Below are 26,669 nucleotides of genomic sequence, written 5' to 3'. Positions count from 1 at the left end.
TCTGAAAGTGTCCAATTAAGGACTGATCTACAGTTTCAAAAACATGTTGTGCTTAGGGAGAAATCTCATTTATTATACGGCAGCTTTGTACCGCAGTAGATTTCATCTTACAGCAGGCCAGCTTTAGTGTAGGAGGAACGATTGATGTTGCTTTAACTTGTGTTACACGATACAGAGATGGCCTGGTTACATTAACATTTCACACAAATGTGTTCTACTAGTACACACGGTCTCTCATGTAGTCCTGATATGATCTATTATTGAAAATAGATCACTTTGCAAATGGGTTCAATTGTACATTTAAAATGTAATTCGTACAGACCATGACTTGAATATATCTCTTCTCTGATGGCCATGCTTTTAATTTCTGAAGTGGGGCTTAAAGTCAAAATTGTGTAGGTGGAGTAAATACCTAGAGGCCGAAATTCTAGTAAAATGTCATAATGATCTGTCATTGACTTCTGTTCAAAACGCAAGTACAGACATCTATAAATAACTAATATCAGCTTTATACTTACTAGTACAATGTATCTCTTTTATATCAATAATTACATTGTTGCAAATGTCCATTCTAGTGAAAATGTCATTATTTGCGGAAATTCATAAACATGTTATTTCAACTAGTAAAATACATTATTATTGATATCTGTAAATGCATTTTCAACAGTAGAATCACTCCTGCTCAAAACGCAAGTACAGATACTGTATCTGTAATTAATTAATATCAATATCATGTACTTATTCTATCGGGAAGACACGGAGACTTGAGTGAAGTTTAAGATGCCATTTATTTGATAGATGTTAAACAGGAAGTAATGTCTCTTTCTTTAGCGTAGGCCCCGTCCGGCGGTCCGAGGGAGTTGTACACGGAACCGTCATGTCCTGCCGGAGATAGGAGGCAGGGGCGAGGAGCCTACCCCCGTGCGGGACAGGGCTCGACTGGTGGTGGTGGGGTGGAGGAGGTTGCAGTGTTAGCACACTGAAACAGCAATGTGATAGATTGTGAGCAGACTTATAAAGCAACGGCTTACACACGATTGTCTAGGAATTACCCAGCTAATGATGTGATAATGTACAGCTGCTAGTCTTCCCGCTAGAACTACGCTGCGCTTCCATTTCTTGATATCAGCAGTGGACTAACTACTAGTGAAAATGCAAATTCTTGATATACAATGTACGTCAATGCTCACGGAAATAGCCATTCTTGATATATATATATATAAATAATGACATTGTTACTTGTACAAATGTCCATTCCTGATATCAAAAATGAAATTACAACTAGTGAAAATATTAATTCTTGATACAAAAATTACATAATTGTTAATGCTAAATTTGTTTAATGTTATTTCAACATCTAAATAAACAAAAATACATTATTATTATTGATATCTGTAGCGACATTTTCACTAGTAGAATTTCACAATGAACTTTTAATCCTTTTCAGAACCAAAGTATATACAGGTGAAACTCGAAAAATTTGAATATCGTGCAAAAGTTCATTAATTTCAGTAATTCAACTTAAAAGGTGAAACTAATATATTATATAGACTCATTACAAGCAAAGTAAGATATTTCAAGCCTTTATTTGATATCATTTTGATGATTATGGCTTACAGCTTATGAAAACCCCAAATTCAGAATCTCAGAAAATTAGAATATTGCATGAAATCAATAAAAAAAGGATTTTAAATACAGAAATGTCAGCCCTCTGAAAAGTATAATCATGCATATGTACTCAGTACTTGGTTTGGGCCCCTTTTGCATTAATTACTGCCTCAATGCGGCGTGGCATGGATGCTATCAGCCTGTGGCACTGCTGAGGTGTTATGGAAGACCAAGATGCTTCAATAGCGGCCTTCAGCTCTTCTGCATTGTTTGGTCTCATGTCTCTCATCTTTCTCTTGGCAATGCCCCATAGATTCTCTATGGGGTTCAGGTCAAGCGAGTTTGCTGGCCAATCAAGCACAGTAATACCATGGTCATTGAACCAGGTTTTGGTACTTTTGGCAGTGTGGGCAGGTGCCAAGTCCTGCTGGAAAATGAAGTCAGCATCTCCATAAAGCTTGTCTGCTGAAGGAAGCATGAAGTGCTCTAAAATGTCCCGGTAGACGGCTGTGTTGACTCTGGACTTAATAAAGCACAGTGGACCAACACCAGCCAATGACATGGCTCCCCAAACCAACACAGACTGTGGAAACTTCACACTGGACTTCAAGCATCTTGGATTGTGTGCCTCTCCATTCTTCCTCCAGACTCTGGGACCTTGGTTTCCAAATGAGATGCAAAATTTGCTCTCATCAGAAAAGAGGACTTTGGACCACTGAGCAACAGACCAGTTCTTTTTTCTTTAGCCCAGGTAAGACGTTTGACATTTGAAGCCCATGTCCAGGACCCGTCTGTGTGTGGTGGCTCTTGATGCAGTAACTCCAGCCTCAGTCCACTCCTTGTGAAGCTCCCCACACATTTGAATGGCCTTTTCCTGACAATCCTCTCCAGGCTACGGTCATCCCTGCTGCTTGTGCACCTTTTTCTTCCACACTTTTCCCTTCCACTTAACTTTCTGTTAATGTGCTTTGATACAGCACTTTGAGAACATCCAACTTCTTTTGCAATTACCTTTTGAGGCTTTCCTTCCTTGTGGAGGGTGTCAATGATGGTTTTCTGCACAACTGTCAGGTCAGCAGTCTTCCCCATGATTGTGAATTCAACTGAACCAGACTGAGAGACCATTTAAAGGCTCAGGAACCCTTTGTAGGTGTTTAGCTGATTAGAGTGTGACACTTTGAGCTACAATACTGAACCTTTTCACAATATTCTAATTTTCTGAGATTCTGAATTTGGGGTTTTCATAAGCTGTAAGCCATAATCATCAAAATTATATCAAATAAAGGCTTGAAATATCTTGCTTTGCTTGTAATGAGTCTATATAATATATTAGTTTCACCTTTTAAGTTGAATTACTGAAATTAATGAACTTTTGCACGATATTCTAATTTTTCGAGTTTCACCTGTATAGTACTATATCTATAATTAATTATTATCAGCTATGTCATTTTTACTAGTAAAATTATTCTTGATATCAGACTTACTACTAGTTTAAATGCTAATTCTTTATATAAAAATACAATGTCATTGCTCATGGAAATATCCATATTACTATAAATAAGCATTCTTAATATGAACATTTTCATTTTTGCTAGTAAAAAACTCTTCTTCAAAACACAATTACAGATATCTAATACATGTTTACTAGTTGAAATTCAAAATACTGTTATCAACAATTGAATTACAATATGTACATTTGTTGATTCTTGATATCTGTAATTTGGTTTAGTGGCACTGTTAATTTCAGATAGTTTTATTGTGATTGTAACTAGTAGGAACGCCTTTTGAGATCTTTAATTACGGTTACATTTATTGACATCTGAAATCCATTCCCAGATATCTGAAATACCAAAACTAATATTTTAATTATTTGTAATTCAGTTGTTGATATCACAAATGGATATTTACACTAGTAACAAAGTAATTATTGATGTAAAAATAACTATATTTTTTAATAGTAAGAAGTACATACCTGAGATGTGTATTTGGATTTTCAACTTGTAAAAATGAATTATAGATATCTTTAGTTGTGTTTATGAGAGGAGTGCATGACAGATCAAATGTGATTTTTATTTACTAGTTAAATTCCATTTTTATATCAAGAATGGTAAGATATGTGAGAAATGACATATTTATTTTTATATCAATAATTAGCATTTTCTCTAGTAGCAATTCCATTGCTGAGAACAAGAATGATTTCAATAGCATTTTAACATTTAACATTCCTGCACATATTTAACTACCGAAATGTCTAGCGATGGGGGGTAATTATGGTGGCACTACTTCGTTTAGGCCAGTGAAGATTCATTCTTTGTAGCAGGAATAAAAAAAAGATTCGCCACACTGGTCAGAGAAGAAATTCAGGGCTTAAAGGCCTTGAGCCGTAAATCTTAAACCCTCTCCTCTCTGAAACAAAGACACATTTGATCACTCTCACAAGCATCTCTAAGGTTGAATGCTGCCCAGGCCCCATAAATTAAAGTGGCAAAGAAAGTGACTCTAAAGTTGTGCAGAAGCAAAGGATACAGCACACTTAAGCACTGTTTTAACAAAGTCCCTCAGGGGCTAACTTCACACACCAGCCAAAACAGATTCCAGTCGCCGGAGAAGCAGCGATATTACTGTGTTATGGACAGTGAGTTTTGATTTATACGCCCCCTCAGTGGAGGCCGAGCTGTCAGTCAGACATGGCTTTGTAAACTCTGTGCTGTACACGCTGGACTATTTTCATAAAGAGCGATAAGAGTGGATGAATTTTTGAGGCGTGTTGCAGAGAATTGAGCCATACAATCTCATCTTATCTATCCAGGCACAGGGATATCCCAAAAGACCATCACAAACAGATATGTAACTGAATGTACAATATCCCACATAGAAGTCGCATCAACAGTAGTGCAAAAATAGAGAATAATATAATTTAGCAAACCTTTAGATTGTGAACACCGAGGCAAATGTAAGTGTAATCATTATGTTGGCTTGACAATGTCAACATACTGTTATTCAATAGACATGGGTAGGGTTTTTTTATAAATCCTTAAACCAAGACCAAACATTTCGGACTATAACACGTCCTAGTGCGTTTAAGCTAAATTAACTAAATTTGGCACAGACCTTCAGACTGTTGAAACTTTGGTTGCTGTGACTTTTCTAACTGATCAGAATTACGGTTTTCACATATCAGGCGATCAAAAATCCCTCAAATCCCATAGATCTAAATTTGAACAGGCCAAGGGTGTTTCTGAACATGCATTTTTTGTGTTATTATGTTCTTGTGGACTCGTTCAACGTCATCAAGTTAAATTCCAATACACAAGAACGCAAGTACCGAGAATGCATAATTCACCTGGATGTGTTCTTGGTAATGGTAAATGGTCTGAACTTATATAGCACTTTTTTATTAACCTTAGAGGTTACCAAAGCGCTTTACACTGTGTTCCAATCACCCATTCACACACACACACTCATACACCAATGGCGGCAGAGCTGCCATGCAAGGCTAGCCTGTTCTTGATCATGCCAAATATCGAGGATGCATCGGATGGTGACTTGTGAGCAAGAAACCTGTACTACGTTGGCAGACGAGGGATATTTATCATTGTGTTTTACCCACTGATATATCAGTTTTTACAGCTCTAAGCTCGTGAAAGTCTGCTGGATCATGAGAGTCGTTATACTTCGTCAACATTTGTTGTTTTCTTGAGCATCATTTTAATATAGCAATAAACACGTGAAGGAAATGTGTGTTTCCAGACTTTATTCTTTTATAGTGTTACGAGTCCTGCAAAACCTCAACGGTGTGATGACAATGACAGTAGCTCTCTCACTGCCTTCAAATTTACTGTGACGATTAATTATCGCAACAGGAAGATCGCAGCACTTTGAGGATCATTCTATGTCCTCCTGTCCTTCCTGAGTTCGTTCTTCCAAGGTGGCTTGACGAGACAGTCACCACGAGAACGCAAGTCTGTCCTCTGCGTTCTTAGATTTGAGAAACACCCCATGGCTATTCAAACTCTGATTATCCAAAAATTCAAATGTAAACAAGGCCTTTATTCTGCTTTAACAGTCTCTAGCTGTGTCCCAAACGACACACTATGCACTCAGCCATGTAGTGTATGAATTTTCAAAGTGTAGTTTCATCCCAAATGGAACACTTAAAGCATTCGGCGCTTAATGGCTGAAGGAAGTGACTTTTGAAACCCAAGCGTTGTGCTGCCGCTAGCTTTAGCGCACTATCCACTCTCAGTTCAACACTTGTATATCAATAATATACATAACCACACAGCAATATATTACACTTCAAAATAATGTAAAATAGTGCAGAAGTGTGCAGTTTTTTAATCAACGTTATGCCACAAATGCTACTGATTGAGTTTAACTTGTATTGATCCCGGAATATTCCTTTAGATATTTTCATCTTTAAATAACTCCTAGTATAGAAATAGAAACTTCTAGTGTAGTGTAGTTAAATTATGAGTTTCAAAATCCTTTCCCCAACACTGCTAACTCTTCTGGAATCAATTGTGCATTGATAATCTATGCATTTCACATAAGGATCTCTTTTTTCGTTCTTTTTTTTCTTTTTGTGGTGTACAGAGTTCTGTCACTTATGAGGTTCCATGATATTACTGTAAAGGTAGCTTTACATTGTGTAAACCTCACTACTTTGGCCTCAAAAGGTGCACTAGTGACTGTCAAGTCTGTAGCCTTTAGCCTCCTTGTTAGCGCGACCGCTTCTCATGCCGGAGATGCTGGTTCGTATCCCGCTCTGAGCAGGTTGAGGACTGGTTACACTACCTAGGATGCTACCTTGAAAGGTTATATAGTGACTATGTAGTATGTAGACAACAAGGCAAGGCAAGCTCATTGACTCCAATTTTATTTTGTCCTTTTGATAGATCATAACCATGAGGGACTACATTCCAAAAATCATTGGACAAGATGCTTTTGAGAAATACGTAGGACCATACAAGGGCTATAATGACTCTTTGAATCCTTCTGTTTCTAATGTATTTGCCACTGCTGCATTCCGCTTTGGCCATGCAACCATTTCACCAGTGTTAAGAAGACTGAACGAGAGCTTCCACGAACATGAGCAGTTCTCTTCCTTGAATCTTCATCAAACGTTCTTCAGTCCATGGAGACTAGTGAGAGAAGGTACAGTTACTATGGTAAAATGTAATCAGATGCTAATACTAATATTGTAAAGTTATACTTTCGACTTTTGGAATAAAGTCTGGCAGACATGTACAGTGACCAATCACAGTTTGTGACATTTAGGGGCTTAATCAAATATCAATTGTGATTTTGGACATTTTCTTGCCTTTATTGAGTGCAATATACCTCAGACGGCCCCTGGACAGTCTTTGGGTTATGCTGATACCAGCTATTTTTTACTGAAATTAAATATTGTATTGCGTTCTGCCCAATACATTTTGCGTTCCCTCGCAATAAGTTTCGCATGCCCTCGGAATAGTTATAGTTCCCTTGTAAGAAGTTTTGTTTGCCCTCGCAATAGTTTGTGTTCCCTCACAATAAGTTTTGCGTGCCTTCAAAATAGTTTTCGTTCCCTCACAATAGGTTTTGCCTTTCATCGAAATACGTTTTTCCTGCCCTCACAATAGTTTTTGTTCCCTGACAATACGTTTTGCGCTCCATTGAAATAAGTTTTGCCTATCCTCACAGTAGTTTGTGTTCCCCTTGTAATAAGTTTTTCATGCCCTCCAAATAGTTTGTGTTCCTTTGCAATACATTTTGCATTTCCTCAAAATATGTTTAGCTTGCCCTCCCTATAATTTGCATTCTTTCGCAATAATTTTTGCATTACCTCGCAACAAGTTTTGTGTTCCCACACAATGAATTTACCATAGTTCTAGTAAAATAACCATATTTCAACCATGATATTTGTATTAAAACCATAGTACTAATACAAAGAAGTCAAATGGTATGTGTAGTAAAACTATAGTAACCACAAGATCAACCATAGTTAATCTACACTAAAATAACGGTTCCTACATGGATGCAGTATATTGTATTAAAACTATTGTTTCCAAGAAAAAAAACAAAAAATACAAGGTTACTTAATTTTTCAGAATTACTAAAATAGTACTATAGTAAAACCATGATTTCCATCCAAAAAAAAAATAAAAATACAAAAATATCATGGTTACTACAATATTACAACAGAAAAAAAACATGTTTTTCACAAAAAACATGGTTACTACAGTTTACAATATTGGTGGCACTTTATTATAAGGTTGCATTTGTTAACATTAGTAAATGCATTAGATTTCATTAACTAACAATGAAAAAAATTGTTTTACAGTATGTGTTAATCTTTGTTAATTTATGTTTTAAAAATCATATGTTGAAATTAACATCAACCAAGATTAATTAATGCTGTAAAATTATTATTTTATAATAATTTTTTTTCACAATCAGTTTTACCAGGGAGAAACTGTTGAACATTCGGTAGCACATACCAGAAAATCTTTTCCCGTTTTTTGACTATTCAGACGTTTTGCTGTATATTTCAGTCAGAGGCGCAGCTGTGTTGTTTAAGCGCGCACGAGACGCAAGCAATGGAAGCGAGCCAGTGTGCTGGTGAACCTCCGACAGCGTGGCTTTTGAACAGCACTGTCGAACATTCATCTAGCGAATCTCCGCTCTCTTCCTAACAAAACGGATGACCTAATTCTCCTCACCCATACAAACAAAGACTTTTCAAACTCTGCTGCCTTGTGCTTCACTGAAACCTGGCTGAGTGAAGCTATTCCAGACAGTGCATTACATCTGTCAGGCTTCGAGCAGTTCAGAGCGGATTACATTGCGGAGTTAACGAGGAAAACGAGAGGCGGTGGAACATGCTTTTACATCAGTGAAAGTTGGTGTACAGATGTAAAATCGTTAAAGTAGATGTGCTGTCCTAATTTGAAAGTGCTCTTTATTAACTGTAAGTCTTTCTTCTCATCACGGGAGTTTCCTTGTTTATTCTGGTGAGCGTTTATATTCCTCCAAAAGTATGTGTGGATCAGCTAGCTGATCAGATCATAGACAAAGAACAACAATACCCGGGCTCACTTATTATTATTCTCTGTGATTTTAACAGAGCCAACCTCACCCTTAAACTGCCAAAATACAGAGAGCACATTACATGCCCCAACAGAGACAGAAATATACTGGATCACTACTACACAACATTAAAGGATGCATATCGCTCTGTCCCTAGAGCAGCTTTGGGAGTCTCTGATCGCTGTCTGATTCATAATTTCCAACCTACAGGCAGAAACTTAAATCAGCTAAACCTGTTGTAAAGACTGTAAACAGATGGACCAATGAAGCAGAGCTGGAACTACAAGCCTGTTTTGACTGCACTGATTTGAGTGTTTTTGATGCTGCAGACACCAAACTGGACAAGCTCACAGATACTGTGAGATCATATATCAGTTTCTGTGAGGATATGTGCATTCCTACTAGGACTTATTTAGCATGCAACAATGAAAAACCATGGTTTACAGCAGAACTTAGGGAGTATGTTCAGGCTAGAGATGATGCTTATTGAAGTGGGGATAAAATCTTGGATAATCAGGTCAAAAACACACTGACAAAAGAGAGCAGCTAAAATAAGATACTCTGAGAAGCTGATAAGCAAGTTTTCAGCTAACGACCCTGCATCAGTGTGGAGAGGCATGAAGGACATTACTAACTTCAAGACACCATCCCCCAACACTGTAGGGAATCAACAAATGGCTGACGGCCTGAATGTGTTTTATTGTATATTTTAAATGTCCGGTCTCACACCCCACACCCACTCTTACCTTCACTTCACGCAAACATCAACACCACCTGCAACCACCCTCCTCCCCCCTCCTGCTACTCAACCTGCACTTAAGATGTGTGAAGAGGATGTGTGCTGGGTCTTCCAGAAACAAAAGACAAGGAAAGCACAGGGCCCAGATGGCGTTTCACCCACTTGTCTAAAAATCCTGTGCTGCTCAGCTGGTCCCCATGTTCACACAGATCTTCAGTAAATCACTGGAGTAGTGTGAATTTTTCTGCTGCTTCAAATGCTCCACTATCATCCCTGTCCCAAAGAAACTTTGGGACTTAATGAATACAGACCCATCACTCTGATGTCATGAATTAATTTGAGAGACTGGTATTAGCCCATAAGAAGGACATCACTGAACCCTCTCTGGATCCCCTTCAATTTGCTTATCGAGCAATCAGGTCTGTGGATGATGCAGTCAACATGGGATTGCATCATATCCTGCAACATCTGGACAGACCAGGGACATATGCAAGAGTCATTTTTTGTGGACTTAAGTTTGGCTTTCAACACCATTATCCCAGCTATTCTCCAGACTAAATTAAGCCAACTCACTGATCCCAAGTCTATCTGTCAGTGGATCACTGGCTTTCTGATGAACAGGCAGCAGCTTTTGAGACTGGGGAAATTCACTTCCACCACTTGTATTATCAGCACAGGCGCCCAACAAGGATGTGTGCTCTCCCCACTACTCATCTCCCTGTACAGAAATGATTGCACCACCAAGGACCCCTCTGTCAAGCTCCTGAAGTTTGCAGATGACACTAATTTCAATGGCCTCATTCAAGTTGATGATGAGTCTGCAGCCAGAAGGGTGGTTGAACAGCTGGCTGCCTGGTGCAGTCAAAACAACCTGGAGCTGAACATGCTCAAAATATTAGAGATGATTGTGGACTTCAGAAGGACCACACCAACATTGACCCTGCCCTCCATTCTGAAGAGCACTGTGGCAGCAGTGGAGTCATTCAAGTTCCTGGGCTCTACCATCTCACAGGACCTAAAGTGGGAGGCCCACATTGACTCCATTGTGATAGGCCCAGCAGAGGTTGTACTTCCTTCGCCAGTTGAGGAGGCTCAACCTGCCACTGCCTCTGCTGACACAGTTCTATTCAGCAGTTATTGAGTCTGTCCCCTGCACTTCAATAACTGGTATGGTTCAGCTATGAAATCAGACATCAGAAGACTACAAAGTGTGACCTTATGAAACTTTGACCAAATCTAGGCTTAAAGGTTCTTGACTACGCCAACTGGTGCCTCTCACACCAAGATATACTTTCCACAATAACTGCTAAATACCTAATCTAAGGCAAGCAGGTTCATAGATATACACCCAAGATAGACTAGACAGAGACGTGCTTCCAAAAAAATAACAATATTTATTAGTCAAATATTGTAATTAAAAGAGCCACACCGTCATGATAGTGGCACGCTAGGTACCAAGACTGGTTTTGGCTGCTACCAGAGACAATATAATTAATCATATAACAAGGCAATACTGACTCACCGTCAAGGTAGGCGACCGGTCCGGGATAAGCGTGAAGTTCACAACCGTGCTCTGAACTCTGGTGCCTACAATCAAATACATATACACACCCACCACGCACACACATAGGCACCGCCACTACAAGCAAGTGATTCAATCAATATTGTGAGGTGCAGTTTACCACTACAATAAGTAGTGCAGTGCGTGAAGACGGACCCAGGAACCTCTCCTGTGAGCAGCTACCCTAGTACTCTAGAGGAGGGAGACAGGGACAAAGAGGTTGTTATCTCTAGCAGGGTGGATAGAATATACAGCTGGGCAAAATCTTAACAGGACTATGTAAAATACTGGAACAGCCAATATCACTTCAGTCGGAAGGGGCACTAGGCGAAGGCCACGGCAACATAACCAAACAACAGAAAATATGAAAGAAAGGCAAAACTATCAATACACTTAATTTAGGCAAGGCAAAGCAGCAGGTGCAATCTGCCTGCAGACACAAAATCATTAAAATTAGTGCTTGATATACACATGCACAGATAATAGTCACATAGAATAACAAACATTTCATAACAAACATTCCATTTCTTTGTTAAGTCAATGTGACATATAAAATGACACAGTGGAGAAACAGCCCTTTCACCGCTCTTCACAATCCTACATAACAGCATATTCATTAAATACATTTCTATTAAGAGTTAACGATTAACACAGCCATACACTACGTCAGGACACACAATCAGTCTCATTTTGCATGTGTTCAAGGCTATTGGTCCTAACACACTGGTTCTACCCGTAACACAATAAATATTTACCTTTTAGATGTTGCGTCTTAAATTGCGGTACAGCTACCCGGCGGGTGCCTTGCCCAAGACCTATGTGCAAATGTGCTCATTAAAATGCATATCATGTTCCAACAATGACAACCACATTATGACTCAAAATAAAATGCACAAAAATACCTTTGGTAGTACACAGCACGACTACCCGGAAGCATCTGGCAATCAATCTGACACCTATTTTCCAATAGCCCAGTATTAGATAAACAATACTAAATGCTCAGCTTGCTACATCATCTAAACATTTACACATACCTTGGTTGCACAAGGGAACCACGTATCCAAACAGTAACAAGACTGTAAACTTATCTGGACACCAGGGAAACTCTCTTAGTCCGTTAGTGAAAACTGTTTTATAGAAACTGGCCTAGCTGCCAATGAATTGTTAGCCACTCAGCGGCTAGCTGAGCACAGTGACATCAGGGAGCTACCGTAGCTGCAGAGGGACAAACTTCACCCAGACAGTGTCTACTCTGCCGGTTACAAAAGGACAGTTCGGACTCCTGAGCGGATGGCCCCTGCATCCCTTAAAGAACTGTACACTTCCAGAGTGAGAAAAAAGGCTAGAAATATTACTCTGGTCCCACTCACCCAGCCCACTACCCTTTTAACTGTTGCCATCTGGCCAGCCGGCCTTACAGAGCACTGAGCACCAGAACCTTCAGGCACAATAACAATTTTTTCCTTCAGGCTTTTTTCCTTACTTTGAAACTGTGGCTTCCCAAGCTATAAGCTACTCATAATTTAAAGCTAGTAGTTTGCTAAATGGTTGCTACAATTTACTAAGCTAACAACATTGACGCTATTTATAGGGAACAATACACTTTTATTAGGCAAGTCAATGTTAGTTAGGTTTTCATCCACTACACTTTAAGTTTCAAATGTGAGCAAAGCATTATTTAATGTCTTGTTTTGCATTCTACAGGGGGGTTAGATCCAGTTATGCGTGGTCTTCTGGGCCAGTCAGCTGCCCTTCAGGACCAGGATCATCTATTGACTGAGGAACTGACAGATAGACTTGTGGTTCTGAACATTCCTGAGTCTTTGGATCTGGCAGCTCTAAACCTGCAGCGAGGACGAGATCATGGTCTACCTGGTAACTATAATAACATACACTTTTCGAGCCATATCTAGAGTCCTGAATACTATAGAGACTTTGGGATGGCCTCTTGACTTGGACCAATAAGAAACCACCCAGCAACCACCAAGCAAAATGCACTTGTGATAACCGTTGTAAACCTAGAATAATTGTTGTCAATTTGGTCACAACCTTATTACCATCTCAGTTGTGCATTAATTAATTCAACAATCCCTTGTCAATTCAAATGAAGTCATTTAGTGACTTCACATACAAAAGTTTAATGTTGAGTGAAAACCAGATGATTAATCGATTACATCTTAATTATCGGTATCTGCAAAATTAAGTTCCGGTCAACCCCTACAATGTACATCCTTACAATATACAATACACACAATTTGCATGCAAAAAATGCCAAACATTATACAGCTTCAAATGTGCAAGATAAACAAACAAGAGTTACCATTATTATTAGAGCTCGACCGACAGTGGGTTTTAACAATACTGATAACTAAGGTGGTTGAAAAGGCAGATAACCGATAAATAGTTTTTAAAAACGATTTATAAAAAGTTAAATAAATAAATAAATCTTTCTTTACTATGGCAAAAGATTCCAAACTGAATAAAATCCCAGATGCCATTTTTTGGTCAACAAAAATCCCAATAATAACCAGAAAAAAATTCAGATTTGGTGCATAACACAGGACTTTTAAGAATAAACAAGTCTGAAACACACCAGGGACTCTTATTTTGAAATGACAAAAAAACATTCCGCAACTATCAACAGATTTTGCCAATAACCAATAGTTCCAAAAAGCAACTATCGGCACCGATATATCAGTCTACCCCTAATTACTAAATACTGTTAATGTGGTCGCACTCTGCATCGCGGCTAGGACACGGCACAGGTATCCAACACAGGGCACATCGATGTGTTTCAGGTTCCAGACAGTACACAAAAACTACCAAGGTTTTTCCCTTCTTCAAGAATGAACAAGGCTAGAGCGGAGGCAGTGGTGAGCATACATTTATAGAAAATAATTATTTCGAATTTTAGAACTTGCAATGTCGTCCGCCAGACGTGTCCGGTGTGCAACCCTTTTATTCTCCAAACCTGGTTTAGGGTTTAATCAAAATCCCTAAACCGAGACCAAAATTTCTAACATGAACTCTTCCTAGTGCTCTCAAGATACATCCACCAAACTTGATACAGACCTTCAAATTAATCTAGAATAGTGTGTTATGTCTTTTGTAATTGATCAAATTTACAGTTTACACACAGCAGACGATCAAATCCTATAGACTTACATTGACGGAAAGTTCAAAGGGGCAAATGAAATGCTCGATTTCAATCTATCAAACATTTTTAAATAAACAAACCCAAAAACCTTTTAATCTGCGATAAGTTCTCTTTCTCTCTCTCTCTCTATCCATCTCTCTGTTCATCTGTCTGTCTGTCTGTCTGTCTGTGTATCTGTCTATCTATCTATCTATCTGTCTGTCTGTCTGTCTGTCTGTCTGTCTATCTATCTATCTATCTGACAGGCTGTCTGATTAGCTAGCTAGCTGGCTGTTTGTCTTAATGTAACATCTTTATATCAATCACACTTCAAAATTAAAATTTTGTCTTGACAAACTTTACCTATCTAGTTAAATTAAAGTTTTGCAAGTGGAGTAAGAAAAATAATCTTAATTCAAAGGGAAAACACAGTTGTTTATTATTTTTACCCATTGGCAAATAGCTTCGTCGCTTAAGCATAAACTGAAATTTTGTTACATTTCCTTGAAATCAAGACTTTTTGCAATGTTTGCAATACTAAGTTGTAATGAATCTTCATACTTGCATGTATTTGCATATTGAACTGTGATTGCACTCTAAATGTTTGGGTACTGGTTCAGTATTTCCTTCAGGAAATGTAAATCTAGGTCCTTACTAGATATACACATGATCTTTGAAAAGCCAGTAAACCACAATTGCTGGTCTGTTCTCTCTGGGTGTCACAGGTTATAACGACTGGAGGGTTTTCTGTGAATTTGACAGAGCTGAAACTAAATCAGATCTTATGGATGCGGTTGGAAATGCAGCTTTGGTGGACAAAGTAATGGATCTGTATGGACATCCAAACAATATTGATGTGTGGCTCGGTGGACTGTTGGAGCGCCCACTGCCAGGCGCTCGGACTGGGCCACTGTTTGCATGCTTGATCGGAAGACAGATGAAGATGCTGAGGGAAGGTGACAGGTACACTTGTTGCCAAGACTTTGAATGGTTTCCACAGTGACAGCTCTCGTAAAGCAAAAGCACTGCTCAGTTAACCTGCACTGTTTTATTAGAGTCACACAAGTCTTTTCTGAACTGTAAAAAAGGACAATGCCTTGCGTTTTAGTTAAAGCAATAGTTCACCCAAAAAATGAAAATTCTCTCATCATTTACTCGCCCTCATGGCATCCCAGATGTGTATGACTTTCTTTCGTATGCTGAACACAAACAAAGATTTTTAGAAGTATATCTCAGCTCTGTAGGTCCATGAATTGCAAATTAATTGTGGCCAGAATTTTGAAGTTCCAATAAAGCAAATTAAAAGTAATAATAATGGAGGGTTCAAATTGAAGCGGATCAGTGTGGATGTGGTCTTAGTAAGCACTGAATCAATCAAAACTTTTATATTTTGGATGCATTTCAGATTCTGGTGGGAGAATCCAGGTGTGTTTTCCCCAAAGCAAAGATGGGAACTACAAACACACTCGCTGTCTCGCGTCATCTGTGATAACAGTGGCGTGTCCGAGGTTCCCCTTGATCCATTCAGGATAGGAACTTACCCTCAGGACTTTCTTTACTGTGGTAACATCCCATCTTTGGATCTGGAGGCATGGAAGGAGACGCCTGACAATGATACTGGGTGTGTATTTGTGTGAGTGATGATTCAGGGTTGGTCTTTTTGTTCTCTGTAAAGGGATCAATGGAAAGGAGGAGGTGAGAACCGACTTGACGATATAAATAATATTTTAATATATTATATATTATATATATAAGAAACTTAAAACAAGGACACAAACACACATGACGGACATTTCCGTAAACTATCTCTCCCGCACGATCCCCTGCAGTCGACCTTTATCCCTCACGGAGGCATAAATGGCCTAATACATTTACATTTACATTTACATTTATGCATTTGGCAGACGCTTTTATCCAAAGCGACTTACAGTGCACTTATTACAGGGACAATCCCCCCGGAGCAACCTGGAGTTAAGTGCCTTGCTCAAGGACACAATGGTGGTGGCCGTGGGGTTAGAACCTGTGACCTTCTGATTAACAGCCCTGTGCTTTAGCCACTACACCACCACCACTCCAGGGATACAGGACGGGTGTGTACGATCACGACCCGGCCCCGCCCTCCGCCCTGCCACATTCCTCCCACGTTCTCTCAGGCTGGGGAGCCCCCGGCCTAACGTACAATCCCCCCCTCTTTCCCTGGGGGAGGGCGTGTTTTAAGCCTAGTCTGCCAGCAGGTCATCCCCATCTACCTGGACGAGGGAGGGGACCAGGGGAGGGAAACAGAAATAATAAAAATGGGGGGGTACTTCCTGTAACAGTGTAGTACCCCCCCCCCCCAAAAAAAACACTGTAAAATTTAAAAGAGAGGGAAAAGGCCAACGCAGAGCGGCAGTGAGAGAGAGAGAAGAGAGAGAGATGAAAAAAAAAAAACCTACTCGCCGGTTCTCCGATACACCGTCGCATGTTCCCCGAGCACTCCTCCACCCTCTCAGGCAGATGACAGCCGCTTCTCCCTGGGCGGACCGGAGTCAGACTCACGACCCCCAGCGGTCAGAATGCCCCTCCGCGTTCTCAGGGACTCGTGGGGACACTCCTCCACCCCTGGCAGCGGCACTACCGCTCCAGGCGGTCGGGGAGTCCAGTCCCCACTCGCCTCGCGGACGGCGGCCATTCACCGCGTCTGGGCGGTCGGTCTACTCCCTCCCCCGGTGGATGGCAGCTTCGCTCCCTGGGTGGACGGCAGTGTCGAGGACTCCGAGACGGGCATCCCTCCTCCTTCCCGGGTTTCAGCACCAGTGTAAAGGGATCAATGGAAAGGAGGAGGCGAGAACCGGCTTGATAATATAAATAATATTTTAATGAGAAACTTAAAACAAGGACACAAACACACATGACAGACATGTGTCTCTCTCTCCCGCACGATCCTCTGCAGTCGACCTTTATACCTCACGGAGGCTTAATTAGCCTAATACGGGACCGGGTGTGTAGGATCACGACCCGGCCCCGCCCTCCGCCCTGCCACATTCTCATTTTAACTTTATAGGTAAAGTATGTTATTTTTAATGTTTAAATATAATTCTGTCCAGCTGTTAGATACAAGCACGTGTCTAACTGAACTCCCCTTAAGAAACGTATCTAATGGACCCCAAAGTAGACCAATTCTACAGGGCTTCTCACAGGCAACTCACAGACTAATCGATTTTTAAAAAATATGCAGATTTGCACATCACTATTGTGAACATATTGTGTGGTTGTCCTTTCCAAATGGAATAAAACACTGGGGTGGAAATTCATGAATACTAAAGAGAGGCTCTAATTTGAGGAATTACACAAATAAGTCTCCACGAGAGAAAAAAATAAATGCAAAATCACTCAGCAAGTAAACAAGTTAAATCACATCTGTTTAAATAGCGGTGCTCAAACCCCATGCAGTTCCAGGTGTGATGTAGACTCTAGAGTGGTGATTTTGTTCCCAGTCTGGTAAACTGATGGTATAAAATGTTCTGTTTCTATGGTTATAGTGCAAGTCAAGGCTTTTCCTCATGCTAAATAATCAAACAGCAAGACAGTTTCTATTCTAGAATGAAATAACGGCCACACAAACACACAAACACATCACTATTTCAACACAAATGTAAAACAGCGCTTATAAAAATCTGTAGATTTTCACTTTGACTTCCTCTGTGTCATTCCTTTCAATTTGCAACTCTATAATTTAAATAAAAACACTTATTAGTACCAATTAGGGTACTTTGGGAAACAAATGCATATTCTCTGCTATTCTAAAACAGTATTGAGTACATACAATCATATTGTCCCAATTTACTGTAAAACTATGTTAGACAATGTTAATTTGTGAAAAACAACATACTGTATTTCTTCTTACTTTAAAGATGGCACTTTTACTTTAACCATATAATAGTGGATGGTTAGAAGAGTAAAGGCTTATCAACTTTAAAAAAGGGAGGATAAAATGCTTTCAATATCTTTAGTTACTAAAATCATAAGCCATGCGTCCAATCAAACTCTACGTCATTATTGTGCAATTTAATCTGTGACTTGGTACAAAATAGTCAAGTTAGACAGATGCCAACATGGAGAGGTTGTGTGACAGGCCTTCATCCTCTAAAACCATGAACAAAAGTAAACACAAATAAACATATATATATATATATAAATATATATAATATATATATATATATATATATATATATATATATATATATATATATATATATATATGTTTAACTAAATTATAAACAAAACACTCATCAAAAGGATTTCTACTGGTTCAATTAAAGAATAAGAACATTTTGTTACAGCTTGATTCCATTGTGTTCTATCCATTTAAATGTATACTTAATCCATTTGAGTTGGGACTACATTAATACTTATTGTGTTATTAATGTAGCATTGATGATGATTTTAATGGGACTCGGTGGGTAGAGTAAATGTTAAAATAAAGAGTTATTTTCTGTGTTTTTGTGCAAGATGAATTTAAAGGGGAATATTTGTTACTGTTGGGGCGGCTGTGGCTCAGGTGGTTGAGCGGGTCGGCTACCAATCGCAGCGTTGGTGTTTCAAATCCTGGCCCACATGGTTCCACATGCCGAAGTGTCCTTGGGAAAGACACTGAACCCTGAGTTGCTCCAAATGGCAGGCTAGCGCCTTGCATGGCAGCTCTGCCGCCATTGGTGTGTGAATGTGAGTGTGGATGGGTGATTGGGACACAGTGTAAAGCGTTTTGGTTAATAAAAAAGCGCTATATAAGTACAGACCATTTACCATTTAATGTTTTGTTATGTTGAGATTTAGACGAGTTTCTGGTATGTTGGAGTTTTGGGTGGAGCTTGAGCTTGGACGATGAGGACGGGTAGATGCCACACATTAAATGTATTGCTCGCTTTGTTGAGCTAATGCTATGCTAACCATAGCATAGTTACTAAACTGTACTTTGTAGTGCTTCAAACCAGCATGTATTTAGTATGCTAACATTCACTTTCACTAGTTAGTAGTGGAAAAGAAATAAGAGATGTATTTGAGTAACACTGAATATGTCTATTTTTGTTGGGTTTACCTAATTCAACTAGTTTCTTTCTACACAATATGTTTGTGCTGAGATTACCTTGTAATTTTAAGTTAACGAAACTCAATCCAAGCATGTGGAGCCATAGTCCATGATTGAATCAAGTTCAGCCAAAGAGCAATTTTTTTTTAGTTTATAAACAATTTTGTTGTTGTGCTGGGATGCCCAATGAAAAATCTGAGTTGTGAAGCAAAACTAGGTGAGAGACACTGATATCGAGGGTTTAAGACAGATCACCATTAACTGGCTGCAAAACGCCAGTCAACTCCGGTTCAGTAATTCTGGTAAATACTGGTTTGTTCACACAGGCATTATTGGTCCACAGGCTGTTGGACTGAAATCACTCATGCAGTGTATTAACAATCATTCTGAAAGCATTACTCACTCCCTAAGCACGTCGCATAGTCGGTAATTCTCACATCGTTGACGCTCCTAATCTCAAAGCTGGAATTTTGCCCAATGACAAATATTGATCCATTATGCGCCTGCAACACTGCCAAAACAATTAGCATTAGTAATCACACCTGTTACATGCAGAGAAATTAATCTTTCTAATGAATATTATTAAATCCCATGGCATTTATGTGTAGAAGCATTGCAATCGAGAGTCCAAAAGAAGTGGCTTAGCATTGAATTTTTCACACTCACAAAATAAAACATTTAATGAACTTTAATTGTGGGAGAAAGTTTCCCTGAATTTAACTAAGCCTTTTTTATATAATTTGTTTGAATTAATTTGTTCTAGTCTTATTGTATGAACTTAAAGACAGTTAGCTATGCATAACAATTACAACAAAATAGTCCATGTGCACAGCCTGTCAAGTCACTGTGATATACACATTCAAAATAATAATAATAGCAAATATTTAATATAAATATGATATATTATAATGGGAAAAAACATAGTTATATTAATACAATTATTAAATTAAATATTAAAACATTAAAATGTTTAAAAAAATGTAGCATATTAATAATATAACACATTAAAAATGTGACATAATATTAATACAAAATACTTTTAAGCATTTTAAATTAATTTTAAATGTATTGGCATTGTATCAAACATTGGCAATTTATTGTAATCTTTTTTACTGCCATACATAAATGACCAAAGGTAGTTATACTTTTAGTATTAAATGAGATGATTATACATACAAAATATGAAACATATAATGCTCAAATCAATATCCAATCTGTCTTTTGGTCATAATTTATATACATCCAGTCAGGGGCGTAGGAACGATCTGAAAACTGGGGGACACATTTTAAATCGGCCTCTCTTCACAATATGAAAGTTAAAAAAAAAATAGTTTTTAATGTTTTTCAGAATATGTGATATAATTTGAAAGAAAGCATGCCTACTGAACTTTTAAGGAACATCACCATTTTTATAATAGAACTTTAATAATTAGTACTAAAATGTATAAACCATGTAAAATGGCAGGCAAATGAAGGGCACACTCATAAACCGTACATAAAACTCATAAATCGGTCCAGAGCTTTGAATAGAATAGATTGCCTTTTGAAGGTCTCTGCGTTGTTGTGTCTTTTCTGAGCACTGAAGTAAAGCTATTATTGTTAATTTACACTTTACAAATTAATTCCATTATTCATTTTATCTGACTCCAATTTTATATCAATCTGACTCCAATTTAAGTTGACCTCTAATTTAGTTTAAAGCTCTGATCATTCTTTTAAATATAACATTTTAGGTTACCGATTACTCTGAATCCTCTTCTATTTATTGTCCTTTTGATCTGTAATTCCAACAGAGTATTTAAATGACTTTCTCCTACTCCGCTCTCCTAGGTGGCTATCCTACCTGGTTCTCCTGAGTGGTTAACTCTATTTAAAGCACCAATATTCTAACTGAAATACTTTAAATGGCTTTATCCTGCCCGGCTATATCCAGGGCGGGTTCTCCTATATTAAAGCTCCAGTAAAGTTCTGTTCTAATGTTCTAATGAAATTCAAACTGGAATTCCTTAAATGGCTTCCTCCTATATTAAAGCAGTACTGGAATGATTTCGGAGGAATACAGAATAAATCAAATAATAATTTATTTGCCAGGTAGGATTAAAAATGTAAGTTACAAAATCAATCAAAGCCAATTTTACATATAACATAAACAACTTACATTTATATAACACTTTTCTCAAACTCAAAGCGCTTTACATAGTATAGGGGGAATCTCCTCAACCACCACCACCAGTGTGCAGCATCCACCTGGATGATGCGACGGCAGCCATAGTGCGCCAGAACGCACACCAGCTATTGGTGGGGAGGAGAGAGTAGAGTGATGTAGCAAATTCAGGGATGGAGATTATTAGGAGGCCATGATAGATAGGGGCCAATGGGGGGAATTTGGCTTGGACACCAGGGTTACACCCCTACTCTTTACGAGAAGTGTCCTGGGATTTTTAATGACCACAGAGAGTCAGGACCTCGGTTTTTTAACATCCCATCCGAAAGACGGTGCTTTTTTTACAGTATAGTGTCCCCATCACTATACTGGGGCATTAAGACCCACACAGACCATAGGATGAGCACCCCCTGCTGGCCTTCCTAATACCACTTCCAGCAGCAACCTTGGTTTCCCCAGGAGGTCTCCCATCCAGGTACTGGCCAGGCTCAACCCTGCTTAGCTTTAGCAGGCAACCAGGCAAGAGCTGCAGGGTGATATGGCAGCCGACATATGATCAGAATAAACAAAAATTCCTAATAAAATAAATATCATATCAAAGAAAAACATACCAGACAATAAGAAAGTCAAATTTCAATTACATGATAGAAACTACACACAGTAAACTGTGTGGGATCGTCTGACTACAGAGAACCTTGAGCTCTGGGCCAGCTTTCCTTAAATATCCAGACAGAATAAACATTGTGTACCAAATATTACACAATGGTATTATCCTTTGAACAATGAGAATTTGGGGTGAATGGGTTCTTGGCTTCCTGGGGTTTAACCTTATTAACATACAGGCATGGAGGGGGATAGATCACCAGAATTATTCAGTATTTGGCAAAGACCGTATAACCTTGTTGTCATTAGTTTTACAAACCTGGGAAAAAGAACATTATACCAGTCGCACAGAGAACTCTTAAATGATATCAAACATGCCTATTTACATTATTTGTTTTCATGGTTTTTCTTTGTTACATTTTCACATATGCATTTTGTGTGTCTGTGTGTGTACCTTGTGGGGGAGAGAGAACAGCTGGAGTTTGTGGGGCAGAATGTGGATGGCAGGATGTCTCAGGTGGTCAATTGTTTGTTAAGAAGGAAGCTGGGTTTTTCACATAGTCATATCTTCGTTTTCTCAGGTGCAGACTTTAATTGTGAGAGAGTTTGAGTGTTGTTTTTCCTGGAAGTCTTGTTGTTCCATGTGGGCATGTGCTGGGTTGGCACCTAGCCTTACAACCATGTATGAATGAAAATGTTCACATTACACAAGATAATTGTCATATAATGTAATGACTATCAACACATTGGTCCAGTCAGCCAGAACCAAAGAATCAAAGCACACAAAAAAAAAAATCCTTAATGTCTTAACAATTTCTGAAGCTTGTGTAAAATCTCTATCTACACTGTTGACTTGGTCACCTTTTTTTCCTAAAATAGATATGCCGCAAACATCACCATTATATTCAATATAACAGCCAAACAAAAAACAAATAATATAATTGTTTAGACGTTGAGGCTGCTATGACATTACGTTATTTTTGTCATACACATGACACTATGAAAGAAATCCCAAATGTCTGTTCCCTATAATTAATGTATTTATAATGAGTTTCTTTTTGCAAGTGGCAAATGTAGTCATTTCTAAAAGTGAGGGGGACATGTTCCCCTCAGTTTTAATGGTTCCTACGCCCCTGCATCCAGTAACGATCAACTAAAACTACTGATGTCGTCCCAACGCAAATGGAAAGTAAACTTCCAATTTACAAATTTAAATTAATGGTAGGAAATCAGGTTGAGACACAATGTTCACATATGGTGTTGCATTCGCTCATTTTAATCAACTAATGTGAACAAGCAGAATCTATTTTTAAATGCACCTCCTTTGCGGGTCTCAGCCAAAGTGATTTTAATTTCACATCGTGCCAGATTTAGAAAGCCGGGGAGGTTTGCGTTTGCTTGGCCTTGTAACATTACGGGTCCTGACCCATTCCAGACCAATCTATAGTGTTTATTTAATCCTGTTTATGACATAGACTGCGACTCAACTGCTGTCAGCTCAGATAAGCGTCTTGCAGAGGTGATTGAGTGTGTAAATGGATGTCACAGAGACGACTGCCCTTCAGGGCATCAATCCTCCTCACACATCTCATGACACATCACTCCCATGTGATAAAAATAAATAAATAATCTTATTTCACCAATAGGATTGACTTATGTGTAGTTATGCGTAGTAAAATACCAGATAAAGCATATCGATTATTCAAAGGAGCTGCTGTCATGTGTATGATTACAAACACATTTCTCTAGTATATCCACCCCCAAGTCTCTATGACATTCTGGTCTCTAGATATGAATTGAGTCCCTCGTTTAATATTTAAGTTCAAGTTTATGGGACTTTTTTAAAAATGTTTTATCATCTGCAAGGCATAACTTATGCATGCATAATATACTGCATGGTTGTTACTATGAGTGGTGGTGGCGTAGTGGGCTGAAGCACTGAACTGGTAATCAGAAGGTTGCTGGTTTGATCCCCACAGCCACCACCATTGTGTCCTTGAGTAAGTCACTTAACTCCAGATTGCTCCGGGGGGGATTGTCCCTGTAATAAGTGCACTGTAAGTCACTTTGGATAAAAGCATCTGCCAAATGCATAAATGTAAATGTATTAAGATGGGATAGGAGCCACAAGGAACAGTTCTTAATCAGAACCAATTCCGTTTTTTTTTAAATAAAACCACAGAAACCGTGTGATTTTCAATTCCATTAACGGTTTGATTTCTGATATCCAAATATTTCCTCCTTAAAAGTTCTTAAAAGAATCATTAATGGAACCATTTACAACCCCTTAAACTCTATGGACCCGCCGGCAGGTCCAGAGAGGGGTGGTATATCGCAAAAAAGGTTTGCGCTTAAAAAGTTGAAGTCTCAGTATGCATAAGTCAGGAATATGAGGTAACATTTGAAAGCTTAGAATCTGAAATTTCAGATATAACCATCACTTCTGCATTTATGTTTCATAAAATAACAGAATAAAATAATTTGCATCGCAAATTAGCACCCCTAGAGGTAATGGGGTTTAATTTTTATCTGAAAATAAAAGTCTTTCACACAGCACATAAATGGACAAGTCATATATCAAGTGGAAGAGCTCATTCTTATGAATGTGACTGTACAGTTTATTTTGTTGCCCTAATACGACAGTTTGAAATATTTTAAAAATAATCACGATTTATGCTCCAATAACTGCTGCTGTAAGCTTCAAACTTACAAACTTGTCTGTGAGCTTGCTTGGCTGAATAATTTTATGTTATATCTTATGGTGCGTTCACATACAACGCAAAGCGAGCATTTTGCAAGGCGTGATTAGATGCGAATAGACGCAAATTCGCATCGGGCGGCATGAATGGTGCGACTCGAATATGCAAAATCGCTTCATTCGAGAAAAATCCACATGCTGTTTGTCGCGAAATCCTATCGGTATTGAGATTGTCCGGATGTCACTGATGTAGTAGCTGAAGAAATCTGGAAAAGTTTTGAAAAAATTGTTATAGCGGCACCAGGAATTGTATGACACATCATCATACATGTACAGAGACCGGACGATAAAAAGACATCGCTTGGAGGAAAGTAAGCGAGGAACTTGGACTACCTGGTAAGTTCTGAAAATATGTGCCTCTACTTGATTCCAACTATTGGTTGTACCTTACTATGAACCAAGTCTCAGAAGCCCCTCCTCCTGTCCTTTTCCGGAAGAGAAGGGGGAATACTCGCGGGTTCACATTACTCACGTGAATGTGAGCTTAAACACACATTTTTAATCCAGCGGTCAAACTCGTGCGAGCACTGAGAGGCGAAAATGTTCTTCACATTGTATGTGAATGCACCATTAGATGTCCAGAACAAAATATGCCATCCAGCAGGAAAATCATGCTAACAAATAACTATAAATATATGTTTACAACTATTCATAATAAAATCATTGCAAAGGGGAGGATCTCAGCTTTCTAATGACACCTAGATTGAGCTTGTAGTCCACTCAGAGGCTGAGATATTCAATGAAACAATGAGGGTGGTGCTTGGACTGAACATTAGACTGAATGTCTATGGACGAGCACATCTGTGAGGGTTAAAATGTGTTAGAGCGCCACCTACATTTCAGATCTGTATATTGTGATGGAAGGTGATAGAGAATTCGTTTTTCTAGTGGTAAATTTCTAGTTTACAAATTTAGGATAACAACAAAATTATAATTATTTTAAATGTCTGTTTATCATACGATTAAAAACAGATACAATATTATTTATGAATAGTTGGATTATTTTTATTTGGGGTGGTTCTCTGAAAACATTAGACAGTTTTTTTTTTTTGCAGTTAATCTACAGTATATGTGAATGGTACGCTTTTAAATTTGAGTGTATAAAATTGCAGACACAGCCCAAAAGTATTTAAATGACATATTTTAGCTTTATAGAATATTATTTGTCAGTCGAATTTCTCTCATTTGTTTCAATTTCTAAACATATCGTTCCAATATAATTGCTGTTTTGCTGTTTGATGATTAGTGACTCATCTCATCTCTGCAGATATGATGGATGCTGAAAGCACAGGAAGACGAGTATGACACATATCATCGAAAACATCCACATCAGAAACCTCAACATCAGTTTCATGTTTACTGTACAACGTCAGATGTGTGATTTAAAACAGGGCCACTTTATAGTTACACAGGTTTAAAGAACAACATCTTTTAAATTGTGAACATAACTACAGGATGCCCTTACATTCTCGACCAAATATGACCGGGCTATTATGATGGAATTAAATACATTGAGCAACTTACCTACTGTATATAGAGGCCCTAATTAGTGATGGATGAATAGTCTTAGTACACGCATACCTCTCATTGTTAAACAGTATTTTCACTGATCAGCAACAAAAAAAGATCATTTTGAAAGCAACAAATGATGAATATATGCACAACTCTGACCAGAGGCTGGTGTGACTGTGTCTTTAGATTAACTGCTGGTGAATGCCAATAATATTAATCAAAATAAATGTCAATTTTCCCAATGTGTGTAGAAGTATTTATTATTGCCTCTAATTAAATTGTACATACAGTCCTGGAATATTGACTATTTACATGTTTAAATATCATATGTATCATATTTTCCTTCTTTTGTATATACTCAATGGACATTTTAGTTATTGCCTTTGACAGTTACAAGAAGCAAAAATGTCATTAATAAAAAATAAATAAATTAGAAAGGCAAAGATTGT

The 26,669-nt window shown here is 38.4% G+C and overlaps 1 protein-coding gene across 1 annotated transcript in view; it reads left to right on the top strand.

Annotated features, from left to right (window-relative positions):
* The window catches only part of tpo (thyroid peroxidase), a 42,504-nt gene extending 26,752 nt beyond the window's left edge, over positions 1–15,752 (top strand). Inside the window, exons 8-11 of the mRNA XM_052145248.1 lie at positions 6,507–6,765; positions 12,684–12,854; positions 14,841–15,078; positions 15,521–15,752. Coding sequence (XP_052001208.1) covers positions 6,507–6,765; positions 12,684–12,854; positions 14,841–15,078; positions 15,521–15,752 — 900 coding nt within the window. The remainder of the gene's footprint in view (positions 1–6,506; positions 6,766–12,683; positions 12,855–14,840; positions 15,079–15,520) is intronic.
* The last annotated feature ends 10,917 nt before the right edge of the window (positions 15,753–26,669 follow it).

The sequence above is a fragment of the Xyrauchen texanus genome, chromosome 16 (assembly GCF_025860055.1).
Source record: "Xyrauchen texanus isolate HMW12.3.18 chromosome 16, RBS_HiC_50CHRs, whole genome shotgun sequence".
Lineage (NCBI taxonomy): Eukaryota > Metazoa > Chordata > Actinopteri > Cypriniformes > Catostomidae > Xyrauchen > Xyrauchen texanus.
Note: the sequence above shows the minus strand (reverse complement) of the source record. Positions and strands in the feature narration are given on the sequence as shown.